At 40.1% G+C, this 24,881-nt stretch overlaps 1 protein-coding gene across 3 annotated transcripts in view; it reads left to right on the plus strand.

Annotated features, from left to right (window-relative positions):
- nudt18 (nudix (nucleoside diphosphate linked moiety X)-type motif 18) overlaps window positions 1-24,473 on the plus strand; it is a 32,525-nt gene extending 8,052 nt beyond the window's left edge. For 2 of the 3 annotated variants that reach the window (XM_034199333.1, XM_034199334.1), the window contains 5 exons: window positions 209-319; window positions 18,974-19,076; window positions 21,119-21,242; window positions 21,783-21,907; window positions 23,951-24,473. In XM_034199333.1, the coding sequence (XP_034055224.1) occupies window positions 209-319; window positions 18,974-19,076; window positions 21,119-21,242; window positions 21,783-21,907; window positions 23,951-24,333 (846 nt within the window). In that variant the 3' untranslated portion in view covers window positions 24,334-24,473. The remainder of the gene's footprint in view (window positions 1-208; window positions 320-18,973; window positions 19,077-21,118; window positions 21,243-21,782; window positions 21,908-23,950) is intronic. The other variant, XM_034199335.1, reaches the window with a different exon arrangement.
- The last annotated feature ends 408 nt before the right edge of the window (window positions 24,474-24,881 follow it).

Genomic DNA, 24,881 nt, shown 5'->3' on the forward strand with positions numbered 1-24,881 from the left:
CAGAATAGATATAGATATAAAATAAAATAATAATACAAATAGAAACGTAATAATAATTTGAATAAAGGTTAAAACTTAAAAGGAAATGTTGCTAATAAAACTGTTAAGTAAATAATATAAGTAAAAACCTCCAAAATCTTTAAAATAAATAAAAGAATATAAAAATAAAGAAATGTGTGTGTGACTGTGTGTGTGTGTCAACCACCAGGAGGAGGTGCTGATGGTGCAGGAGGCGAGGCAGGACTGCTATAAGCAGTGGTACCTGCCTGCAGGGAGGGTGGAGGTGGGGGAGAGCCTGGAGGAGGCCATGAGAAGGGAGGTAAGCATTGTCAAAACGTGTAATAGAGTGGTGCAGTGATGACGTATTTGTGAAGGCCGATCCGGAAAGTTAGCATCAACTGGGTTTTGGAATATTGCAGGAAATAATATCTGTAGCAAACAAACTACACTGAAAAAACTGAAACGTTGACTTTAATTAAATGTTTTATGTCAACAGATGTTACACAACTGTATTGTGTTAGTTGAAAGCAATAAGAATAAGTTGAACCTAACATTTTTATACTAAATATTTTTGCTTGTAACTAACAGTTCTGTGATATCTGTTGACATTATACATTTAATTAAAGTCAACGTTTCAGTTCTTTTGTGTGTGATAGTTGAAGCAAAAATGCAATCGTCAAAAGTCAAAGGTTTATATAAACAAAATGCTTCAGTCACATGGATGATATCACCGCTAGGCTAAAGGCGGCTATTATTTGGTGTGTTGATCTTTAAAGGTGGGGTAGGTAAGTTTCAGAAACCGGCTCGAGAAACACTTTTTGTTATATTCCATGGAATGCTCTTAACATCCCGATAGCAATGAATATCTGAAGTGCTTTGACAAAAATTCCATAAAAAAATGTCATCTGTGGAAGCTGTAATACTGTAAAAAGTACAACCAATCCGTTTAGCTGGCCCGGCTAAACGGATTGGATTGCTGCCCTGTCTGTCAGCCTTCCATCTCGTGCACGCACAAATGTATCTCGTGCCCTCATTGGGCGTGCAGTCATTGGGCGTGCATTGCAGCAGTACTTCAATGACTCGCCAGCAACAGGCGGCCACTTTCACCAGTCTGCTGACGTCATGTGCGCGTTCATGTGTGTTGGAGGAGGTGCTCTGTAAGGAAGTCTGAAGGAAGGGGCGGATTATTTTCGGCTGTGTACTTTCAAATGTTAGTGCACTCGAACCGGTTTCTGAAACTTACCTACCCCACCTTTAATAGTCTCTTTTAATCACTTGTTAGCAACCACCGTTTTTATGACACATAGAAGCTTCAGAAATCCCCAGTTGGGTATTTACTGACTTATGTTATGTCGTACAACAAAAGTTAAAAAGCTTTAGCTGTTTACCACAGACATTATTTCAGGCATCTAACCAAATACAAATGAAAAACTGACTTTGAGAAAAGGGAACTGGAAGTGCTCAATTGCTAACTGATTTACAGTAACCTCTCTACACATGTTACTAGTTACTTAAAATAAAAGTAATGTTTTCCTTTATGATATAACTGTCTGTGTAGATGTACTGATAACACTACGTTTGAGTAACTTCCACAAAAAGAACCAAAGAACTATGGCATATGCATTCTAAAGTAAATAATGTTTAATAGCATGTAAATAAAGCACAGAAGTGTATTGCATATCATTACAAATTCAGTGGTGTGTGATATTAGAAAGCCTAATAAGGCTGTCCTAAACGCATTTCTCCCATATTCATGCATTCACACTCAGTGCTTACCACTTTGTATTAAAAAGCTCTCTTATATTAATAATAGTCGGATGATAGAAAAACTATTAATTATGTTCTTATACTTTTCTTTAATAAAAGGAAATAATTGAGGATGATAAGCTATTGAAAGACGAAGAGGAATCCCTTTTTCTAATAGCACTGTAGGAGCCAATTAACACTGGGTATAAAGGTAGGAACCTATGTTTGTGGTTAAAGGTTCCGCCGGAATTCCATACCGTTTTTGACCACACACACACACACACACACACACACACACACACACACACACACACACACACACACACACACACACACACACACACACACACACACACACACACACACACACACACACACACACACTTGCAAAAGGTATTGTGTGAACCGTAATATCGTGTATGGTGAATGAGCGAAATAAGCAAGTTAAATGGAAACCAGTGAAAAGGAAATGTGTGGACTGTATCAAGTGGAAACTTTGTTTCGGACTTTTATTCAGCAGCAAACTTTGTGTGCGTCAATTACGCTACAAAAACACTACAGCATTTCACAAAACACCACAGCATTTCACAAAACACTACAGCATTTCACAAAACACCACAGCATTTCACATTGGACGGAAAGGGTATTCCTTTAGGTAGAACACATCTTGTTTGTGATTGGACAGAGCCAGCCAGAGAAGCACTGCTGTGATTGGTTGTTTTTGCTGCCAGTCAAGAAATGACGCTTCATGATTGGTCAGCACCCGACAGCTCAACATGTCCCAACACATCAGCCGTTAGCTGTTAGCACACAGAGCTCACAGCTCCTCATATCTGTTTAGAAACTGGACAAAAATTAAACAAGTACAAACCACAGACTGTCTATGTCATGGTGAATACAGTCGCTGCTTTATTTATGTCTGTATGACTTTGTTGTGAGTGTGGACGGAGCAGCTACAGGTTAGTTTATCCTGATCGATCCGATTCCATTCAGAAAACACGCATTTTAAGGTTTCTCGCCTGCCGTCTTGTCTGCAGACTTGTCAAAGCATTAATTCATGGTTTTTACTAACCGGTATCAGTATGTTGTTACGTCGGCATCACTTTGAAACGTGTATTACAATTAAATCACGGTAAAATATGTTCATTTTGTTGTAGTTGGTATCTCCCATAGAATATACATGGAGCTGTACTGTACTGTACCCAATATACAAGCTGTTAATAAACTTTTCAATCAATCAATCAATCAATACGCCCCGCCTCTTCTCCTGCGCGTCTTGTTTGAATGACAGGAGCAACACAGCTGACAGCCGCGGTGAAACTCGAGCGATTAGAATTATGCGAAAAAACCATGAATTAATGCTTTATTAATTCCGGTTTTTAAAGGGCTTATCTCCATGTCATGGAGATAAGGGGGCGGGGCGTATCTCCATGTAAATCCTATCGGAATCGGATCGATCAGGCTAAACTAACCTGTAGCTGCTCCGTCCACACTCACAAGAAAGTCATACAGACATAAATAAAGCAGCGACTGTATTCACCATGACATAGACAGTCTGTGTTTTGTTCATGTTTAACTTTTGTCCAGTTTCTGAACAGATATGAGGAGCTGTGAGCTGTGAGTGTGTGCTAACGGCTGATGTGTTGGGACCAGACTGTATATATAAATGGACGTAGTGTCCGTGACGTCACCCATAGGATTCTGCTGAGTTGCCGTGAAGCCCTTAGTAGGCGGAGTCGGCCACTAACGGCTCGACTGTGCTGTCAGAGTCTAATCCCGCCTGCTCCAAATAAGGGCAAAGAGGCGGAGCCGAGGCGGGACCTGCTGCCTCCGAACTGGAAGTAAACAGAGCTAGCTCAGGCTAAGAAGCTAAGCTAACATGAAATACATGCATACCAAGTTACTGCTAACAGTGTAGTTCCCCTATATAAACGTTGCATTCATAATCAAATGAGACAATCTGCAAGAGAATTAGCTATATTTTGTTATTCTTAATGCTTGTCATTCACACGTTGAGAAAAGACGGACTCCACCGCCCCGGACCTAACGGAGCCGCAGTGGGCTAGCTCTGGGACGCCGGCTGGAGCTAGCCCCCTGCGGCTCCGTTAGCTCCGGCGGCCACCACTGGGATAATTGGGTCCCCTATTAACATTTGCTCCCGTTTTGCATTATGGGCGTCATAGCCATAGACTATAAAAGTCTTACCCAAGGCTGAATCATAAACTAAAATGTATATGTATGTATGCATAAAGGGTTACGTCCTTAGCTGGCTAATAAGTAACAAGCTAAGCTACCAAGCACACAAACACCTGCGAAGGGGGTTAACATGTATACTATTATCATTTTAGACTTCTTGGAAGTTCTGTTAGTACATTCAAGCGCACAGCACGACATTTTAATTGTCTGATATTTGTAAGAATATTCCCTAAAAGGCACAATCACCACGAACACGGCTAAAGCTAAAGGGTCAAGTACAGTACTATGACTAACTAACGTTGTAGCCTCTATGGTTGTAGCCAGAGCCATATAATAGAAGAGTTACGACATCTCCGTTCACTCCAATGGACCACTTTTTTACAGCAATGGCGGATCGTGGAGCCTCTCAATCGTTCCCCGGAAGTTAGCGCCAAGGCTAGCAGAGCTGTAGAGTTGCAGCATAATAGACCGTTCGTGACGGACTTTTAAAGGTAAGAAGAACTTTAAAGATTTATATTGCGGATATTATCAGTACATCTGATTCAAATTAACATGTGTATTAAAGGATGTCAGTGGATTATCCCTAAATTAGTAGATTTAGGGAACGTTTACAGATTAAGCTAGGATACCGAAGCAAGTTAGCAACAGACGTTGAACAGCCTTTTAATTGTAAATTCCGTTCTCTTAATGTCTATTTCGTCCAACGTTGTTGAATTAGAGAAGAGGGGCTTCTAAACGGGATTGTATGCGGGGGAGGAATGAGTTAAATATTAGATAAATATAACTTTGGTGCGTGTAAGAGTGAGTGTTTTTAGCAGAGCCATATTGTGTCCTTGTGATTATGTTGATGATTACCTGTCTGTATAATGTTGCAGCTCAGCTGATTTTGGATTGATGGCAAAGGGAGAGGGACTTAAGTGAGAGTGAAAACACAAGGTAAGTTGAATACTACTGTTTTATATAAGTAAGCATACTAAACATGTATTATATCACTGTATTATATAAGTAATCTTGTTAGTAACCTACTGTATGGCAGGTGGAGGGGCAGTGATGTTACAGGTGGAGGAGCAAAACTGCAAGACTGCAAACTTACAAGACAGAGAAATCAAAGTTTGAAGAGGTTGATTTCACTTCAATTTTTTATTTCATATTTTCTAAAGATGTGGAAATGGCAACAAAAAAAACTTGAGAGCTGTAACCAAGACAACTGTAACAACATGAGTAGAGAGCCACCAAGGTTTTTCAAGTCCCTCTCTTACTCCATTTTGCCAACCCAAACTTCCAGGTGTGAAGTAAAAACTTCTTTGCAGCAATGTTGAGCCAATCATCAAATGAGGGAAACTGGATTCGCCTGTCAATACACTGATATTTATTGAGAGACAAACGGCCGGAGGATTAACAAAGCAACTCGCACTGTTCAATGCAAGCCGCCAAAATTAACTCTAAACACACAAGACAGAAACATCTCTATATATCCTTTAAAGGAGGGGTCCAAACAGCCCGCCTTTTCCCCTAATCGATTACAGATGAACAGACAAATAAACTCTGTCTGAGCGGGCAGTACCCCTCCCCCACACAGAGAAAGAGTAGTCACTCGTGAAGTTTCTCAGGTCAGCAAAGCATCAGACGAAAATATTCCTTTACAGATCCACCCTTTTATCAATTTATGATAATCAATTAACATTAGTCTAAAGAATATTTCAGTCAATACTTCATCATATATAATAATACATCAATAAGCGTCTTCAGAGTTGTGTGGGCTCACTCACATTAATTACATCAAAAGTAGAACAAGATTGAAAACACTTCAATCACCATGATTGAACACAGTCAATCATAATAAAAATCATCTCTCTTCAGTGCTTGGCATCATTTGTCAAAAAGCACAATAATAAACACGTGAAATACAACAATATTATAGCAAAATATATGTTTAAAAAATAAGATCTTTTATCATTTATCACTCAGTTAATCTCATTCATCAAACACAAATTCTAAATCAGCTTACATCTCAAAGATTTACTTCAAGGCAATTACTTATTAAAACACAATTAGAATTTAGGATTTATAATAAATCCAATTGAGGTATAAATCAGAATCATGAGATATCCAGCTAAGGTTCCTATTTAAGGTATACATTCACAGTGATGAATCGATCAATCTGTAATCAGATTAAACAGATTATCTGTTTTACCTGGTAATGATTAAGGATAGTATTGTCTGTAATCAATATTAGAAATATCTTATTGTGCAATACCTTATAAATCTGAAAATATCAATTAATTAATTAGTTTAGTGTGAAAGTGTAATCTGATCTGACAAAATATATTTATCACCACTATTTAACACATATCTGTTCATTGGGAATACAAAAACAATCATTAATTGTACATCTGTAATCATCTGATCATTCAATTCAAATGTTATCCTTGTATCAGAGCAAGAAGAACATGTTTTCCTCCTCTCTTTATGACACAGAATGTCTGGTGTGTAAAGGCATCCTGATACTGTAGATTAGCACTGAGGTGCTGATTGGCTCAAAACTCTTCTTCATCAGAGCGCCATAACTCAATTATCTGTAGATTAGCACTGAGGTGCTGATTGGCTCAAAACTCTTCTTCATCAGAGCGCCATATCTCAATCCCCCCCAATTGCTCTGCTTTTCTGGCTCAATTCAGTGAGCACTTTATGATCTCCCAGTGAAACAGAGGCTCATCTGCCTGCATTCCTTCTGCTATCTGCTTGAGAGCAGTGCACCTGCCTATTCCAAGTGGCACATCCAGATGCCCCCCCCGTGATGGGAGAGGTTATGAAAACATCTGCTCCTCCAAGAAACATGGAACCTTGTATGAAGCCTCTGAAGCCATCGCTCGTCCTGCAGAGTTGTCTGCCTGAGCCCACCGAGCAGAAAGATGAAGAAGCATCCCATCTCATCAGAAAGTTGAAGATTAGAATCCTCTCATCTCGAACGACCTCCTTGCCCGTGGATAAGTTGCTCTCTGCAGCCGGAGAGTGTGATCCTCTCTCTCTGACCCTTGGCCTTCAGAGCTGTCCTAGTTATTGGGTTAACACTTGATAGGGATGTTTTCCTGAGTGCAGACAACTCAAAGTAATGGATTAGAACATTATCATTCAATTACAAAAATAGGATAGGCCCCCTCAGAATGATTTGGGAGCCTTCCTAACACATGCACATTATAAATGTAAGGTTTGTGTTAGTCATTTAACATGCAAGAATCATATACTCATCAGTCCAAAGCAGATAAATGTTATTTTAAGTTAAATGTGAGCTAGTCCCTGTGGAATAACCCTTTCTCAATGATTCTAAATGTTATATTAATTCATCATTTACCGTTTGATCAAGGATTAGTTTATCAGAAGTACATTTCCTCTTCCATAAAACATAGGTTTGAGAAATGAATGTTCCAATATGAAATCAATTGCTCAATTTCTCAATATAATTTGACTCTTCCCTCTCTTTTCTTACATATTGTCACATATGAAATAATAACTTAGGAGTCTATTTAAGCATGGTATTGTCTATATAAGCTATTAATCGAGAAAACTCAAGAGTCAGTATGCAACTCGCAAATATCTCTCCTCCTTCCTATCCCTCTTTACTCACTTCCCCATCTCTTTCTATTGTCTCTTTCTCATCCCTCTCTTCTTCCTATCCCTCTTTACTCACTTTCCCATCTCTTTCTCATCCCTCTCTCTTCTTCATCTCACTCTCATCTCCCTTTAGGCAAGGCAAGGCAAGTTTATTTATATAGCACTTTTCAACACAAGGTAATTCAAAGTGCTTTACAAAAAATGAAAGAGATTAAGAAAATGGCATTTAAAATCTAATAAAATAAACATTAAAATAAAAAAATACATGGCAGTCAATTAAACATTAAAAGAAAAAAGTACATGGATAAAAGTTACAGTGCAGTCTAAGATATGAATAGTTCAATTAAAAGCAGCGACAAAAAGAAAAGTCTTCAGCCTGGATTTAAAAGTAGTCAGAGTTGCAGCGGACCTGCAGGTTTCTGGGAGTTTGTTCCAGATATTTGGAGCATAATAACTGAACGCTGCTTTACCATGTTTGTTCTTTACTCACTTCCCCATCTCTTTCTCATCCCTCTCTCTTCTTCATCTCACTCTCATCTCCCTTTACTCACTTCCCCATCTCTTTCTCATCCCTCTCTCTTCTTCATCTCACTCTCATCTCTTTCTCTCTTACTTCTGTTAGATATGAAGTAAAAACATACAAGTCCATGTAAGCATTTGAGTTACCACCGTTACCAAACGGTGTGCCGCGGCACACTGGTGTGCCGTGAGGCAAGTCCGGGTGTGCCGTGGGATTTTGTGACAACCATACGTTATTATTGCAATATACAACTACACAAAAATAATAATTTTTTAATTTACTATATCAGTGCTTTGTAGGTTTATATGTACGTAACCTGCGCGACTTGCGCATCCACATCTCCACGTACAGTGCTGCATAAACATGGCTGAGTCAGCGATAACTCTCGAGGGGTGGAGGTATGCCCATTATTTCGAGTTCGTCCAAAGAATAGACAGGAATTTGACAGTGAGGTGCAAACTGTGTCCAGGCCAGAAGCTGTTATCCACTGCTGGAAACACCACGTGGTCAAACCTCAACAACACCTGCAAAGAACACATGCTAAGGTGAAGCTACCGCACAGCTATTAGTTGTTTGTTTATATCACGCAGTCTTCTGGCTGTTGCCTGTTTTGAATGACAAATACACACTACCGCCATGGATGTACAATAAGAACTAGATACAGCGTGGGAGGCGGGGCCTCATTCATTCCTATGAGAGCTGCTCATTAGCGCATGATGATAAAATGGCCCAACTTTTGAGAGTGAAACGTCACATATTACCCAGCATGCCTGAGAAGTACCCGTATGTGCACTCATAGAGCATGCGCAACTTTAACCAAAATGCTCGTTCACATCAAGCACGTCAATTTGCGTACACGTAACAGCACCGCGCGTTCATGACAGCATGGTAATGGATTGTTGTTATCATGGATTTGATATGAACGAGGCGGCAGTTAGCAGCTAGCGGCTAGCTAGTAATGATCTAGTGATATCGGTAATATTAACTCTATTTAATACAACATTTACGGTACAAGATTTAATCATACAGCCCATGTAGTATGACAATGAATTACAGCAAACATGTGCAATATATTCATTATTACAGCTCCGTGGGATGGCAGTAAGACGATATGGATCCGTTCCCATTGTGCATCCATGGGTAAAGATAAACGCAACTCACATTGGTTCCTCATACAGCATCTCTGTAAACTACGTGTATTCACTGAATTTCACTCTCTGCCTTTAACGGCTCGTTGTGGCTCCAATAGCTCCAGCCCCACCCTCCCTGTGAGCACAGTGTGCTCTGATTGGTCGGGACACGTAACATGAATGTGCCGGGCTGCGCGGTCCCGTGGATTAGATGCGCGTTCATAATGCAGAGGGAAATAACTGTCACTGTGCAGATTGGTTTATTTCAGAATACTATATATGATATGTTTTATAATGATTGATCATGAAAGTGTTCTCAAAGCTGGTAAAGGTGCAGCTAGTTTGAATGACTTTGTATACTGCAGGGTAGCTGGTGGATTTACTCCAGGTGGAACTAAAGTCTGATTCAACACTTGATTAGATTTCACATCATTCATCCACATCTGAAAGTAACTAAAAGGTATTAAATACATGTAGTGGAGTAGAAATACACCATGTACCACTGAACTGTAGTGGAGTAGACAAATAAAGTAGCAAAACATTTTAAATACTCAAATAAAGTACCAGTATCTCAAAATTGTGCCCAAGTATAGTACTTGTTGAGTTTATGAACTTAGTTACTTTACACCAGTGGCTATACAGATAGAAAGACTAAGCCTTGCACAGAGGCATGAAAATACATTTTCAAAGTGCTCAAAAGTTCTGCCAAAAAAAAACAAAAAAAACCTGACTGCTGAAATTAGATGTTCCTTTGTGCTCAGGCCATAAAACCCCCAACGCACCGTGCTGTGGTCTGCTTCAGATTATCTTTTCCTTCCAGAGGTCACGCCTGTCTCTGACCATGTGTCTTGCGTTTTTTATATTATTTTAATTTATTTTTCTTCTGCAGCACCAAGCAGGGCAGAGAAAGGAGGGGATTATGACTAGAAATAATTTGAAACAGTTTAATAAAGAATGTTGAACTATATTTAAAAACTGTAATTGAACTTCAATTTATATCAATTATCCAATTCCACTGGCCAGTTGGAAATAGATAATGAAAACGTTTTCATTTGCAAAAGGGTTCAATCATCATTATGTCTGAGTCTTGTTCTTGTCATTTACTTTTGGTGAGATAACTAAAGTTTAGTTCATTTTACCTTGGCTGTGGACTGATTCATTATTAGTTGTTACAAAGCATGCAGAAGACGGCGGGTAGACAAACAAACACGAAACAATTATACAAACAAACATGAACCCGCAACAAATATCAGGTGACAGCTAAACTCATCCAGCTTAATTTTAATCCGAATTAGGGAAACTTCAGCGGGGGTAGGGAAATATCTGTTTAATATGAGTGCCTTCTTACTCATATATACTTGTACAAGTGCTAAGAACGGAATATGTTGAAAAGTAATTACTACATTATTCTCAATCAACAACCACTATGCTAATTTAGTGGTGCTCTGCCCTCCCCGATCCGGAGAGCAGAGACTTTTAATTAATTCAGTACCCTTTATTTTAACAACAGCCAAATTCAACAACCCCTCAGATTATGAAACACAGCGTGACGTAATATTTCGTATCACGTTTCCCGTTAATAATAGTTCTGTTTAGTTCCAAAACTCATAATGGTGCGATTTAAGAAGAATACGACACTGTGCTTTGTTTCTCCTCGTGTGCTGCTCTCCACAGGGGGGGGAGGGGAATTACCCACACCCTCCTTGCAGCAGCAACAGGAAGATTTCGAGGCGAGTCGATTTAACTAGTTAAACCGTTGAAATCTCCAGAATTCGGCGATTCGTTTCAGTACAAATCTTTACATTGCTTTTAAACAGAAGTTCCACATTACTGATGCCCTCTTTAAGGTCTCTCCGAATATTTGCCGTGCACACACACAGAGGAAACCAAAAATATTGCATCTATCTGTTCCACAGGTAATTTTTATACCGTCAATCACAGAGTCTGGCGAGGCAATGTCAAAATATAGATTTGAAATTACACTCACCAGCTCGACGATCTGTTGGTAACTGTTCGCGACGCCAATTGTGAAGTAAAAACTTCTTTGCAGCAATGTTGAGCCAATCATCAAATGAGGGAAACTGGATTCGCCTGTCAATACACTGATATTTATTGAGAGACAAACGGCCGGAGGATTAACAAAGCAACTCGCACTGTTCAATGCAAGCCGCCAAAATTAACTCTAAACACACAAGACAGAAACATCTCTATATATTCTTTAAAGGAGGGGTCCAAACAGCCCGCCTTTTCCCCTAATCGATTACAGATGAACAGACAAAGAAACTCTGTCTGAGCGGGCAGTACCCCTCCCCCACACAGAGAAAGAGTAGTCACTCGTGAAGTTTCTCAGGTCAGCAAAGCATCAGACTAAAATATTCCTTTACACCAGGTACATGACGGGACACCTTGCTTGTTTTTGTTGTTTGCGCTCCTCTGGCTGGGTGCTGGCAGGTGGAGGGCAGTGATGTTGGCAGGTGGAGGGGCAGTGATGTTAGCTGGGTGCTGGCAGGTGGAAGAGCAATGTTTTCTTATATTTCTTGTCCCTAATTTTCATTGTTGTCTGCATTTTCCTTCCTGATTTTTCTTAGTGCAGCCTTTGCTTTTTGGTGATTCCTTCTTGACTCTTTAATTTTCTCTTGAATTGTTTTAATAGATCTGTTTGACTGGCTGCTGGTTCCCTCGTATGCTGACTGGCTGCTGGTTCCCTCGTATGCTGACTGGCTGCTGGCTGAGTGGGTGGTGTCCGCCCTCCCCGTCTCTCCTCACTAGCCATGTCCTCTCTTTCTTCACCCTCACTTTCCTTTCTCTCAGTCTCCTCATCCCTTCTTCCCTCAATCTTTGAGACTAATGTAAGTAGAAGACATGGCACTGTACATTTTCGAACATTTTAAATATTATACCACTTAAAAATAAGAAATATTACTTTTGTTACTAAGAGTTCATACTTATTATACCTGTGTCACCTTTCACACTATAGCTGTGATCATGAGCTATGGGCTTTGTAGATACAGGTCCCGGGGTGAATCGTGGTGCAGGGGCCCTTCTCTTTTTGACCACAGGGCGATGCACGAAGATGGTGGGTATAGCCTCTGCTCTCAGCCTAGTCTTGCCCTTTTTTTTCTTGACAAACTGGTCTGCATCAAAATGTGCCTGCGGAGTGACTTGAGGTTACTTCACACACAGAACAACTGTGTCTGAATCTTGTCTGCCCACATACATATTCCATAGTGGTTGAATACACAGTATTAGGAAACACTTTATACTTACTGGACATGTTACACTCATTACATACTGTATATAAAATATGACCAAGAATGTGAGACAACTTTATAGAAATTCATATCACATCTGTTACTGATGCCATTTGTCATACTTTGTTAAACTCACACATAATAAAGTTCCATAACTTCAGTTGGGAACAAAGACCACACCTTATCTCCCCAAAGCAATTTCCCATCCAATAGGTGTGCTATATAGGTGTGTGTATAACCCTTTCTCCTGTCTGTTACTCCCTCTTTCAGCACAAGAACCAGAGGGGGATTCAATGGAGCCTGAATACCTGTACTGAGACCCTCACCCTGCACCCTGAGTCTCAACTCTCAGTGTTTTTCAAGCCTTTCCCTGTTTATTGTATTAAACAAAACATTAAGCTTTCCCAATGGTGTGGTTTCGTTTTGTGAAAAAGTGCAAATGCAGTGTTTGTATATAATTACATCACATATTTTGTTGCTGTTGGTCGTGAAATTGCTCCTGCTGACTTGAGCCAGCCATTTTTTCCTCCGCTCTGTGTCAGTGGGGAAGCCGTACATTTGTACTCCTTTCTCAGAGCGATTTGAGCATCCCCAGGCAGCACAGCAAACCATGGTGGCAACTAGGAGGCAGCACAGCAAACCAGGACAACACGGAGGAAAAGGCACAGACAAACTGCATGATATGCTATTAAATGTTTATTGAATTCCATGTATTTGCAATGGATGTTCCTAAAACAACACATTTAACATCATCATCATCATGCTGCTGCTGCTAGTCACCTGTCGGTCTCCTGTCCTTTCTGAAAGCCATAAAGATGACATTAGTCATTTAGATAACTTGTGTCCTCAATTATCATGGGATTACTGAAACTACCATGAATTTAAGAAAATGGTAGAAATGAATCTAATCTGAATTTTAAAGCATTACTTTAGATCCCCTCCCTCTAAATATATCAATAAACATTAGAAAGTGATGCTCCTGACTACCATACAAGTTTAAGAAGATAATATTGGTTTTAAAGAATTCAAAGCTATAAATAAACAGCAACAGGCTCTTTAACCTGTTAGCCTAACATGTAAACTAGTTGTTCACACTAATCCTAATATTATCACTTAATATTAGCAGATTCTATTTTATTTTTTAAAACATATTGATGTAAATACATACACATATCGATTTGTTGTATAAATATTGCAAATAAAAACCTTTATTCACTAATAATTACCAAAAATCGTAGTTCTATCTCCTGTTATCAATGCATTCACATTGCCCGCCATGAACTTCCGGGGAACGATCTTCTTCTACATGAACCACGTGACGATAACCGTTTTTGGACTTCCGTTGTCCTAACTCTTCTATTATATGGCTCTGGTTGTAGCCTAGCAGAGTGGACAAGTTGCTGTTAGCTGACAGTGAGGCAGGTCCGTGTCCATCAACGTGACCACGCCCTAATTTATGCAAAAACGTTAAGACCTAATATAAATAAAAGGGTCGTGTTAGAAAACAATTCACTCACAGATTCATAATCATGAAGGTGGAATCTAACTATATCGATAATAATATTTATTGCATCCATGGGTAGAAACATGTTTTTTTCTGCTGTAAAGTTGGGCATTTTAACATGGGGGCCTATGGAAATTGCTCCTTTCTGCAGCCAGTCCCGAGCGGCCCATGTATGAACTGCAGTGTGTGGCACTTATTGGCTTCCCGGCTGTTCCCCAGAGTTTGCCGCTTGGTTGGGACCCAAGCCAAAAAATGTCAGAACAACAGAACTTCCAAGAAGTCTAAAATGATAATATTATACATGTTAACCCCGTTCGCAGGTGTTTGTGTGCTTGGTAGCTTAGCTTGTTACTTATTAGCCAGCTAAGGACGTAACCCTTTATGCATACATATACATTTTAGTTTATGATTCAGCCTTGGGTAAGACTTTTATAGTCTATGGCTATGACGCCCATAATGCTAAACGGGAGCAAATGTTAATAGGGGACCCAATTATCCCAGTGGTGGCCGCCGGAGCTAACGGAGCCGCAGGGGGCTAGCTCCAGCCGGCGTCCCGGAGCTAGCCCACTGCGGCTCCGTTAGGTCCGGGCGGTGGAGTCCGTCTTTTCTCAACGTGTGATTGACAAGTATTAAGAATAACAAAATATAGCTAATTCTCTTGCAGATTGTCTCATTTGATTATGAATGTATGCATGTATTTCATGTTAGCTTCTTAGCCTGAGCTAGCTCTGTTTACTTCCAGTTCGGAGGCAGCAGGTCCCGCCTCGGCTCCGCCTCTTTGCCCTTATTTGGAGCAGGCGGGATTAGACTCTGACGTCACAGTCGAGCCGTTAGTGGCCGACTCCGCCTACTAAGGGCTTCTCGGCAACTCTGCATAATCCTATGGGTGACGTCACGGACACTACGTCCATTTATATATATACAGTCTATGGTTGGGAGTGGGACCATAGACTGGTTGGGACCATGTATGTATAATAAGAACTGGATACAGCGTGGGAGGCGGGGCCTCGTTAATTCCTATGAGAGTTGCTCATTAGCGCATGATGATAAAATGGCCCAACTTTTGAGAGAGTGAAACGTCACAGATTACCCGGCATGCCTGAGAAGTACCCGTATGTGCACTCATAGAGCATGCACAACTTTAACCAAAATGCTCGTTCACATCAAGCACGTCAATTTGCGTACACGTAACAGCACCATGCGTTCATGACAGCATGGTAATGTATTGTTATTATGATGGATTTGATAATAACGAGGCGGCAGTTAGCAGCTAGCGGCTAGCTAGTAATTTTGCTAATGTACACATCAATCGTTATGTACTTATATTACGCTGTAACAGGATCTAGTGATATCCAACAGAGCTTCATTTAGCATGAAATAATTATTGCACTGCAATAAGCTTCTTAGTGCAGGGACGTTAATCTAACGTCGGTAATATTAACTTTATTTAATACAACATTTACGGTACAAGATTTAGGCTACATCATACAGCCCATGTAGTATAATATTTTACAAATGATGAATTACAGCAAACATGCATCCATGGGTAAAGATAAATGTAGTGCTGAACACGTAACATGAACGTGCCGGGCGGCGCGGTCCCGTGGGTTAGATGCGCGTTCATAATGCAGAGGGAAATAACTCTCAGAATAACGTTATTAGCACATTTTTACAACTTGAGGAACAAATGTTTTTAATAAGGGCTATAGTGTTCATACTGGCTTGTTTATTTAGTTTAAAAAAAAATATCCAACGAGTTACAGACCACTCTTTCCCAATGTAAGTCAATGGGAAAAAGTGTTTCCGGGCCCAGCAACCTAAAGGAAGTGTAGTACCGCCGTTTGGCCAGCACGAATATTCTCATCAGACTCCGGCGCACTTCCTGGGAGCTTGGTTGGGACATGTTGCGCTGTCGGGTGCTGACCAATCACGAAGCGTTATTTCTTGACTGGCAGCAAAAACAACCAATCACAGTAGTGCTTCTCTGGCTGGCTCTGTCCAATCACAAACAAGAAGTGTTCTCCCTAAAGCAGAGGTGCCCAGTACGTCGACCGCGGTGGCAATGCTGGTAGATCGCGAGTCATTCATAAAAAATAAAAAAATTAAGTTAAAGAGACAAACAAGTAACAACAAAATGAGTGCGGGACCGAGCAAAAAGCTAAAAACATACCACTTCCACCCAGAATGGGAGGAAGAATATTTGTTTGTGATGTCACATTCAAAGGTTATTTGCCTAATTTCCAATCTTCCAATCTGGTTTTAAAACCTTGCACAGCACGGAATCTGCTCTTTTAAGAGTTTTTAATGATATCCTTTTAGCAACAGACTCAGGTGAATGCATTATCCTTTTACTCCTTGATCTAACGGCCGCTTTTGATACAGTGGACCATGAGATCCTGATAGCTCGTTTGGAGCAGTGGGTGGGCATTAGGGGCAAAGCCCTCGAATGGTTTAGGTCGTATCTGACTGGTAGGACTTTCTGCATCAGCCTTGGGGACTCTGAGTCCTCGTTTGCTCCTCTCCTTTGTGGGGTTCCACAGGGTTCAGTGTTAGGCCCCCTGTTGTTCTCCCTGTATTTGCTCCCTCTTGGGTCCATTCTTAGGAAGCACGGTATCGCTTTCCATTGCTATGCAGACGATTGCCAAATATATTTGCCACTTAAAAAGAACGACTCATTTTCAATTAAACCGCTGTTAAACTGCCTTGAAGACATTAAATCCTGAATGTCATGCAACTTTTTAAAATTAAATGATGACAAAACCGAAGTGATGGTTTTTGGTGCCCCTCGGACCACTCCGATAGACCTAGGATCTCTGGGCCACTCCACCAGGCCTACCATCACAAATCTTGGGATAAAGATGGACCCTGAACTCAAGCTTGACAGTCAGATCAAGGCAGTTGTTAAAAATAGCTTCTTCCACCTCAGGCAGCTAGCCAAAATAAAGCCTTTTTTAAGTAGTGACCTTTTTGAAACGGTAATCCATGCCTTCGTCACCTCCCGCTTGGATTATTGTAATGCACTATATATGGGGATAAGTGCATCCTCCCTTGCTCGCCTGCAGATGGTGCAAAATGCAGCAGCACGGCTACTAACTGGCACACGCAAATACGAGCACATTTCCCCCATTTTATCTTCACTGCACTGGCTGCCCGTTCATTTGAGGATTCATTTAAAAACTATTTTATTTACTTTTAAAGCCCTCAATGGCCTGGCCCCGCCCTACCTCTCTGAGCTGTTACACAGCTACACGCCCACTCGCACTCTCAGGTCAGCTGATCAGTTGCTCCTGAGGGTGCCAAAAAAAAAGTCTAAGCGTAGAGGGGACCGTGCTTTCTCTGCTGCCGCCCCTAAACTGTGGAACGACCTGCCCTTTCTCATCAGACAGGCTCCCACACTGACTGCTTTTAAATCTCGTCTTAAAACCCACCTCTTCTCCTTGGCATTCAGAAACAAGTAGATTGTTGCTTTTATTTGCTTTCAGTGGTCTATTGTTTTTTATTATATGGCTGTTATTTTTTTTTTTATTATTACGTTTATTCTGGTTTGTTTTGTGTTTGTATCTTGTATTTTAAATGTATTTATATTATGTTGTGTGAGCTTATCTCTCTGTACAGCACTTTGGTCTGAAGGTTTTTAAAGTGCTATATAAATAAAGTTGGATTAGATTGGATTATTTGTAAAGCAAGCGTCGCTCTGCCAAATACATATGACAGCGACTTCCCTCCGAGTAGCGAGTTGAGAAAGAGAAAGGTCATGTATTATTGCTACACAAACATTATCTCGCAGTCTTAGTGTCGCCAGTCTTAGTGTCGCCAACTCGTTTCTAACATGCAAAAAGACAAACAAATGCGTCTATGGTCGGTGTTTTTTCGACCTTTCCAATCCATACGAGATCTCTCTCCCGTCTGTGTGTGAGGGGGCGGGGCAGTTTACACACACACGGAGGAGATGGCGGAGAGAAGCTCTCCAATGTGTGGTTAAATGTTACCCGTCTTGTGGTGGACAATGCTCCTTGCCAAGAGTGTTTAGCATGTAAGCACGAGCAATTTGTCGAAACATTTAGCAAAAGTGCTCCACATTCAGACGGAGGAATGCACCGGGTTCGACTGTCTTTCTAGTAGCTCTGTAGCCCCATCCACGAGTAACAGGTGTTATGTATGCTAGCAGCAACACACGGAGTTAACTCAATTATATAAACATGGGTTAATGATTAGAGGTAACTGAGTTATTTATTTAGTTAAAGTTTCAGCTATTCGGTTTACAGTTCTGTCATCAGATTATTTAATACGATTTGTTAAAACACTGTGGTTTCTTTTGATGTGAAATATATATATTTTTTTGCAGGTCACCCTTGAAAAATAGATCTTTTGATCTCAAGGGGCTTTCACCTGGTTAAATAAAGGCTACAAACAAACAATTTATTTAATTTAAATAAAAAGCAATGTTAATTTTGTTCACAATTTGTTAAGTTAATTTAATAATATATGTATGAATAAAGTATTCATCTTTATTGTCTTCATTGTTAGTTTCCACATGCCTAAAACAACCTCAAGCTAAATCTAAAAATTGATGGCTAAATAAGAGCGTTTGAGAAATTGTGCAAGGCATACAGTAATAGTCCGAATAGTCGATTCATCGTTTCATTAATCGATAGATTAATCGATTATCAAATTAGTCGTTTGTTGCAGCCCTATTGTAGTTATCCCATGTATAAATAAATGTGTTATTCAGCAACCCTTGCAATTTGGGATTTTATTTTTGGTTGGTAGACCTCGGTGAGCTGGTCATTTCAAAAGTAGCTCACCAGCCAAAAAAGTGTGGGCACCCCTGCCCTAAAGGAATACCCTTTCCGTCCAATGTGAAATGCTGTGGTGTTTTCTGAAATGCTGTGGTGTTTTCTGAAATGCTGTTGTGTTTTGTGAAATTATGTGGTGTCTTGCACTTCAGGGCCACCGTACTATACTACCCTAACGCGCTCCCTGTTGCCTGGGATACCGCTCTGGTTGTCTGCAGGTAAAGGAAGAGGCGGGGTTTGACTGCGAACCAATCACCTTGCTGCTGATCCAGGAGCAGGGACCACAGTGGATCCGCTTTAACTTCCTCGCCAAAATCACAGGTATGATGTCACAGTCACACTCACATGTTAGTCGTTCTGTGCCTTTTAGAATCCTCCTCGACAATATAGAGTGGTGCAGTGACGCGTTCTAAAACCCAGAAGTAAGCTGCGCTCGGGTTCGCTTGACAAAAAAGTAATGGGATTTCTCCATAGGATTTTGGAAAATAGCTCGAAATAAGGTCTGTGGAAAACGAACCTGTTTGATAAATGCACGTTTTGTTCAGCCGGATAACACCCACATGTCCACCCTACTTTTATAATTTTCGAATCATAAATCTAATCGATGGATTTATGATCGATAGATTTATGATTCGAAAATTATAAAAGTGTTGTGTCTCTGAACTTTAAGAGGCCGTATATGCTTTTTGAGATTTTCCCTTTCCTGTAGTGTGTTATCTAGGTTTTAGTCAGTGGCGGCTGGTGGAAAATATTTTTGGTGGGGCTGTTGATATAGTGAGTAAAACAAATTTTTTTTGGGAGAAATTACCCCTTAAATTAGGACTTCTGGTGATGTAATGGCGCGTTTCCAGTGCAGCGCGGAGCTCGCTTTAATGCTGCGTTCAGACCGGACGCGATGCGAATATTCGCTTCGCTCTAAACGCTCCCATCGCATCGCTCTAGTCGATGTTGATGCGAGTTTCACCGCGGCTGCCAGCTGTGTTTACTCGCATCATTCAAACAAGACGCGCTGGCTCGGGAACTACAACAAAATGAACATATTTTACCGTGATTAAATTGTAATACACGTTTCTAAATGATGCCGACGTAACAACATACTGATACCGGTTAGTAAAAACCATGAATTAATGCTTTGACCAGTCTGCAGACAGACGGCAGGCGAAAAACCTTTTAGAATGCTTGTTTTCTGAATGGAGCTTGGCTAAGCTAACGTTATATATGCTCCGACCGTCCACGCTCACAACAACGGCCTATACAGACATAAATAAACCAGCGACTGTATTCTCCATGACACAGACAGTCTGTGGTTTGTACTTGTTTAACTTTTGTCTAGCATGGGAAACAAAAGATAGCATTTACTTGTTTGGGTGCGGACCGAGGTCCGGCGACTCGACCTGCCATTCTCATCCAACTACTGCTGCGTCACCTTGGTCACTCACGTCACGAGTCTAAAAAGCAACTCACGTCAACGCACGTAAGCAACGTGGGCGCCAACGTGAGCGCCCTCGTGACCAAAATATTTGACGGCGCTGATTGGCTGAAATTATGTTTCGGCGGCACAGTTTACTATTGAGACTTTTGTAACGTGCTGGTTGCTGCTGTTTGTCTCGGGGGCTCCGCCCGGTAATGATAAACTAATGCCATGGGCAAGGCCAGGCAGGAAACATGTGACTTATCAGTAACTTTAGACATCGTAACACAATTTTAAACGAGATTTTATTGTAGATTATACATTTTACTGATACCAATTGTATGATATTTACCTTGTTCATTCAAAAATAAAAATATGAAAAAAATTTTTTTAAATATATATTTTTTAAATATATATATTTTTTAATATTTTTTTTTTGTATGTGGGAAGAGGTGGGGCGGCGCCTCTAGCGCCCCTATGGGCCGGCCGCCACTGGTTTTAGTGCATGTAAATGGTCTGCAAAGGCTAAAATCCCTTTGTTCACTCCAGAGGGAGATTCTCTCCCAAACACTCCCCCCCCCCCCTCCTGCGGACTCATTTGTTTACTTCCTGAAACTATGGATATCGCTATGTAACGCTGGCGCTTCTATTGGCTAGCACTCCAACAAATTGTAAGGGGCAGGACATCGCTAAGTTGTTCACCAATCATAACAGAGCTGGCCAGCTAACCAATCAGAGCAGACTGGGCTCTGGTTTCAGACAGAGGGTGAAAAGAGGTGCTGCAGCACAGGCAGTATGAGAAAAATAAAGAGCTTTTTGAACATTAAGGCATGGAGACATATCACAGAATAGGACTTACTTAAGATGTATTATAGGAATATATTACAGTGTAGATAGCTTAAGGTGTTTTTCTTTAGATGTGTAACAACTTGTTTGTGTTTCTGTGTGTCAGGTGGAAGTCTAAAGACTCTTTTAGAAGCAGATCAGGAGTCTCTTCAGGCCGGCTGGTGGGACAGAAAGGCTGTCCTCCCTCTGAGAGGACGAGACATCATCCGCATCATCGACTGCGGGCTCAAGTACAACATTAAACTCTGAGTCTCTTTGCTAAGATAAGCTAAAGATGTCCTAAACACGTTACGATTAAACTCAGATATATCTTTAGAGACGACTCAGCGCTGTCCTTTTCTACAAAACTTACACATTTTTACATTATGTCCTACAAAACATATAAGGACATTTTTTCTTAAAATTACAGCATGCATACTATTTTTGATATCTTTTGTGGTTTTTGATTTAGTATCAGTTTTGTTTTGATAAAGCTTTTTAAGTAAATTAATGGGGGAAAATCCACCCTGCATCAAAACAGTTTCCAGTAACAAAAATAGTCAAAAATGTATCAAATTACAGGAAGTTGGTTAAAAGAAGAGAACTTAATAAACTGTTGGTGGAAAAAATATTGTAAATAAAAAATATATATTCAAAAAGAAATCATCGTAATTTGAAATCAGGTTATTATTCTTGACGATAGATGGAAAAAATGGGTGAGGTATACAAGACAAGACATGACCATGACTCTCCAGTTAGATATGACAAATTGTCTGCTGTGCTGCTTTCAGGTACTCTCAGGAACCCTGGCATCCTGTCACACTACCGTTAGACCTGAGCTGCCGTCACATTGTGCAGAAACTCATCCTGGTTTTCACCAACGCTGCGGACAAGATCTGGCTCCTGCTGATCAAAGGTACCTGGCTGCTGATCAGAAACTAACTCACTTCAGATGTTTGATTGATTTGCCTGGCTAACTCCTGAAAAGTCAAAAAGTATTTCACTTAAATCTTTTTCGGCTTAGAAAAACTAAATACAATTGTTGTAATCTCAATGAATATGTTAGTTTTCCCATCAAGAAGTTTTCTACTACAAGGATTTGTCTTTTGTTTGTTGCTCTACCTTCCTGTAGTTCTTCATTAAAGCTTTATCTGCCATTCATATTGAGTATTTGCATTAACACTTTACAAACTGTTTCCCAAATCAGAGTTATTTCAGAAGTTTGCAGTTATCTTCATTAAATGATCCAATAGTGATGACACGGGGAGAAAAGATTCAGAGAATACAGATTGTCTCATTTACTTCATCAGGTTCCCTACAGAGTGGTGCAGTGATGACGTATTTTTATAGGCCGACCCATAAATTAAGTGACAATTGTTCAGTAAGTGATTCCTTGACCAAAAGCCAATGGAAAACCAGATCTTTGACAAACCCATGTTTATGATAATAACATGTTTTTTACGGAAGTATAATCTCCACATATAAACAACACGTAAATGAATCACCAGAAGTAAAAAGCTAACATTAGACTATAAAGGAATTACATCACGGTCACATGACTTCATGTCACCAGCGCTAAGCGTAAAGGCAGCTCATATTCAGCATGATTATGTTGAGTAGTCCAGTTTAGCATTTTTATGATACATAGAAGCTTCAAACATTCATCAGTGGGGTATTTACTAACAGGCATTCAACCAAAATCACATATATCAAATTGTGACTTAAAGATGAGCGAACAGGAAGTTCCAAAATGCTAACTAATTTCTGAGTTATAGGACTAATTCCTGCACCACTACTAAATGTGGCTCTAAATCCAAAATACATACACCAAATCCTCTGGTCAACTGTCCTTCTTGTCTTGGACACACGCCTACTCCAATATTTCTGGCGCCGGTGTTACCTTTGCTTGGTTTTTCATATTTCTATGTGCCATGTTGGATAGGTAAGTTTCCCAGTTGTAACTAATACTCAGATGTTAGGACCGTGGTCGGAAACAACTCTTTACAAAAATGCAACAAGACATGAATGCAGCAAGCTGTTTGTACACCTGACGTGTCTGTAGGCTCTCAGGTTTGTTCGACAACATTTAACATCTGATGCTTCTTTTCTTGTTCAATGTAAATCATGATTATATGTATGGAAGCCTAACTGGAAACCCTTCCTTGATAAGAGGAACACTAACCCTAACAGATTTTCATTTTCATTTTAACACAAAAATAGCTTAGTGAGGCTACAGACATTTTCTGTACATTGTTTTTAAGGAAAAAGCTGCATATTTTTAAATGTAAAATAGTCCATGCACAAATGGAAACTTGGTCACACTGTTAATGTTACATTCACATTTTTAAAATTAGAATTTTGATATTGTTCACTGAACATCAGGGTATGACTTTCAATGTTAAAACCTTTTTTATTTTATTTTTATATGGTCGTGAATATGAAAAATCGAATTGGATTGCATGTATTATTTTCAATTTAATTCAGATTACATCAACATATGTGAGAAATTAATTGATATTGTTGAAATAGATGTTCATACTAAATGAGACACAAACCTCCATGTGTCTCTGTGTTTGTATTATCTGAATCTCCATGAACTAACTAGGAATGGGAATGATTAATCGAATATTCAATTTTTTTATGGGAGGGGTGCCTAAATTGATTACACATTATCAAATGGATTAATTAAATGTATACGACAGTGCCATTTTAAATATCTTCAGAAAAATATCAAAGAAAAAAAAACATGTTTAACATTCCACTCTAACGGAGAGTCCTACACAACAAACTAAAATGTATTTATTATTAAAACCTTCTTCTTTTTTTTTTAAACATAAAAAACAAAAAGTATAGGATTCGTAAATGCGGTTAACCCTTTTTTTTGGGGGTCGAATATTCGAATATTAATTTGCTTTCAAATTCCAATCCCTATAACTAACCCACCCCCCTTCTCTCTCAGCCCCCGGGCTCCACCTCCCCTCGGCTGCTGCAGTGAAGACCCACGCTGTGACGTGGGCGGCCAACATGGTGGTGCAGGAGGCGCTGCCGACGGCGTACTACGACCATGACGTCAACACTCTGGGCGTCTTTAGCCTGCAGCACAGTGGCCGGCAGCAGGGCAGGACGGACGGCGTGTGCTTCAACACGCTGGTGGCGCTGGTGCCCGACCGCGTCCAGCGCAACCAGGACGGCGAGAAGGTGGAGTCAACGGGGATGCTGCAGCCTCCACCCGTAGAAAACCCTCGATACCTCTGGCATGAAGTCCACAAACAGACACTGAGAGAGAAACTGCTGGAAAAGATAAAAAACACCTCCATCTTACCTCTCCACAGCATGTACTGAGCACGTTATATCCAGAGGTGTAAAGTAACTAAGTAAATGTATTCAAGTACTTAAGAACAATTTTGAGATACTTGTGCTTTACTTCAGTATTTCCATGTTAGGCTACTTTGTACTTCTACTCCACTACAATTCAGAGGTAAATGGTGTACTTTTACTCCACTACATGTATTTAATCCCTTTAGTTACTTCACAGATGTGGATGAATGATGTGAAATATAATCAAGTGTTGAATCAGACTTTAGTTCCACCTGGAGTAAATTCACAAGTTACCCTGTCATTCAAACTAGCTGCACCTTTACCAGCTTTGAGAACAATTTCATGATCAATCATTATAAAAACATATATATTATTCTGAAATGGACCAATCTGCTCAATGACTACTTTTACTGTTGGTACTTTAACTATATTTTGATGCGAGTTCTTTTGTACTTTTACATGAGTAACATGTAACAATGCAGGACTATTACTTACGTAACAGAGTATTCCTACACTCTACTTTCACTCAAGTACAAGATCTGAGTACTTCTCTCACCTCTGGTTATATCTTA

The sequence above is a fragment of the Gymnodraco acuticeps genome, unplaced genomic scaffold, assembly GCF_902827175.1.
Source record: "Gymnodraco acuticeps unplaced genomic scaffold, fGymAcu1.1, whole genome shotgun sequence".
NCBI classification, from domain to species: Eukaryota; Metazoa; Chordata; class Actinopteri; order Perciformes; family Bathydraconidae; genus Gymnodraco; species Gymnodraco acuticeps.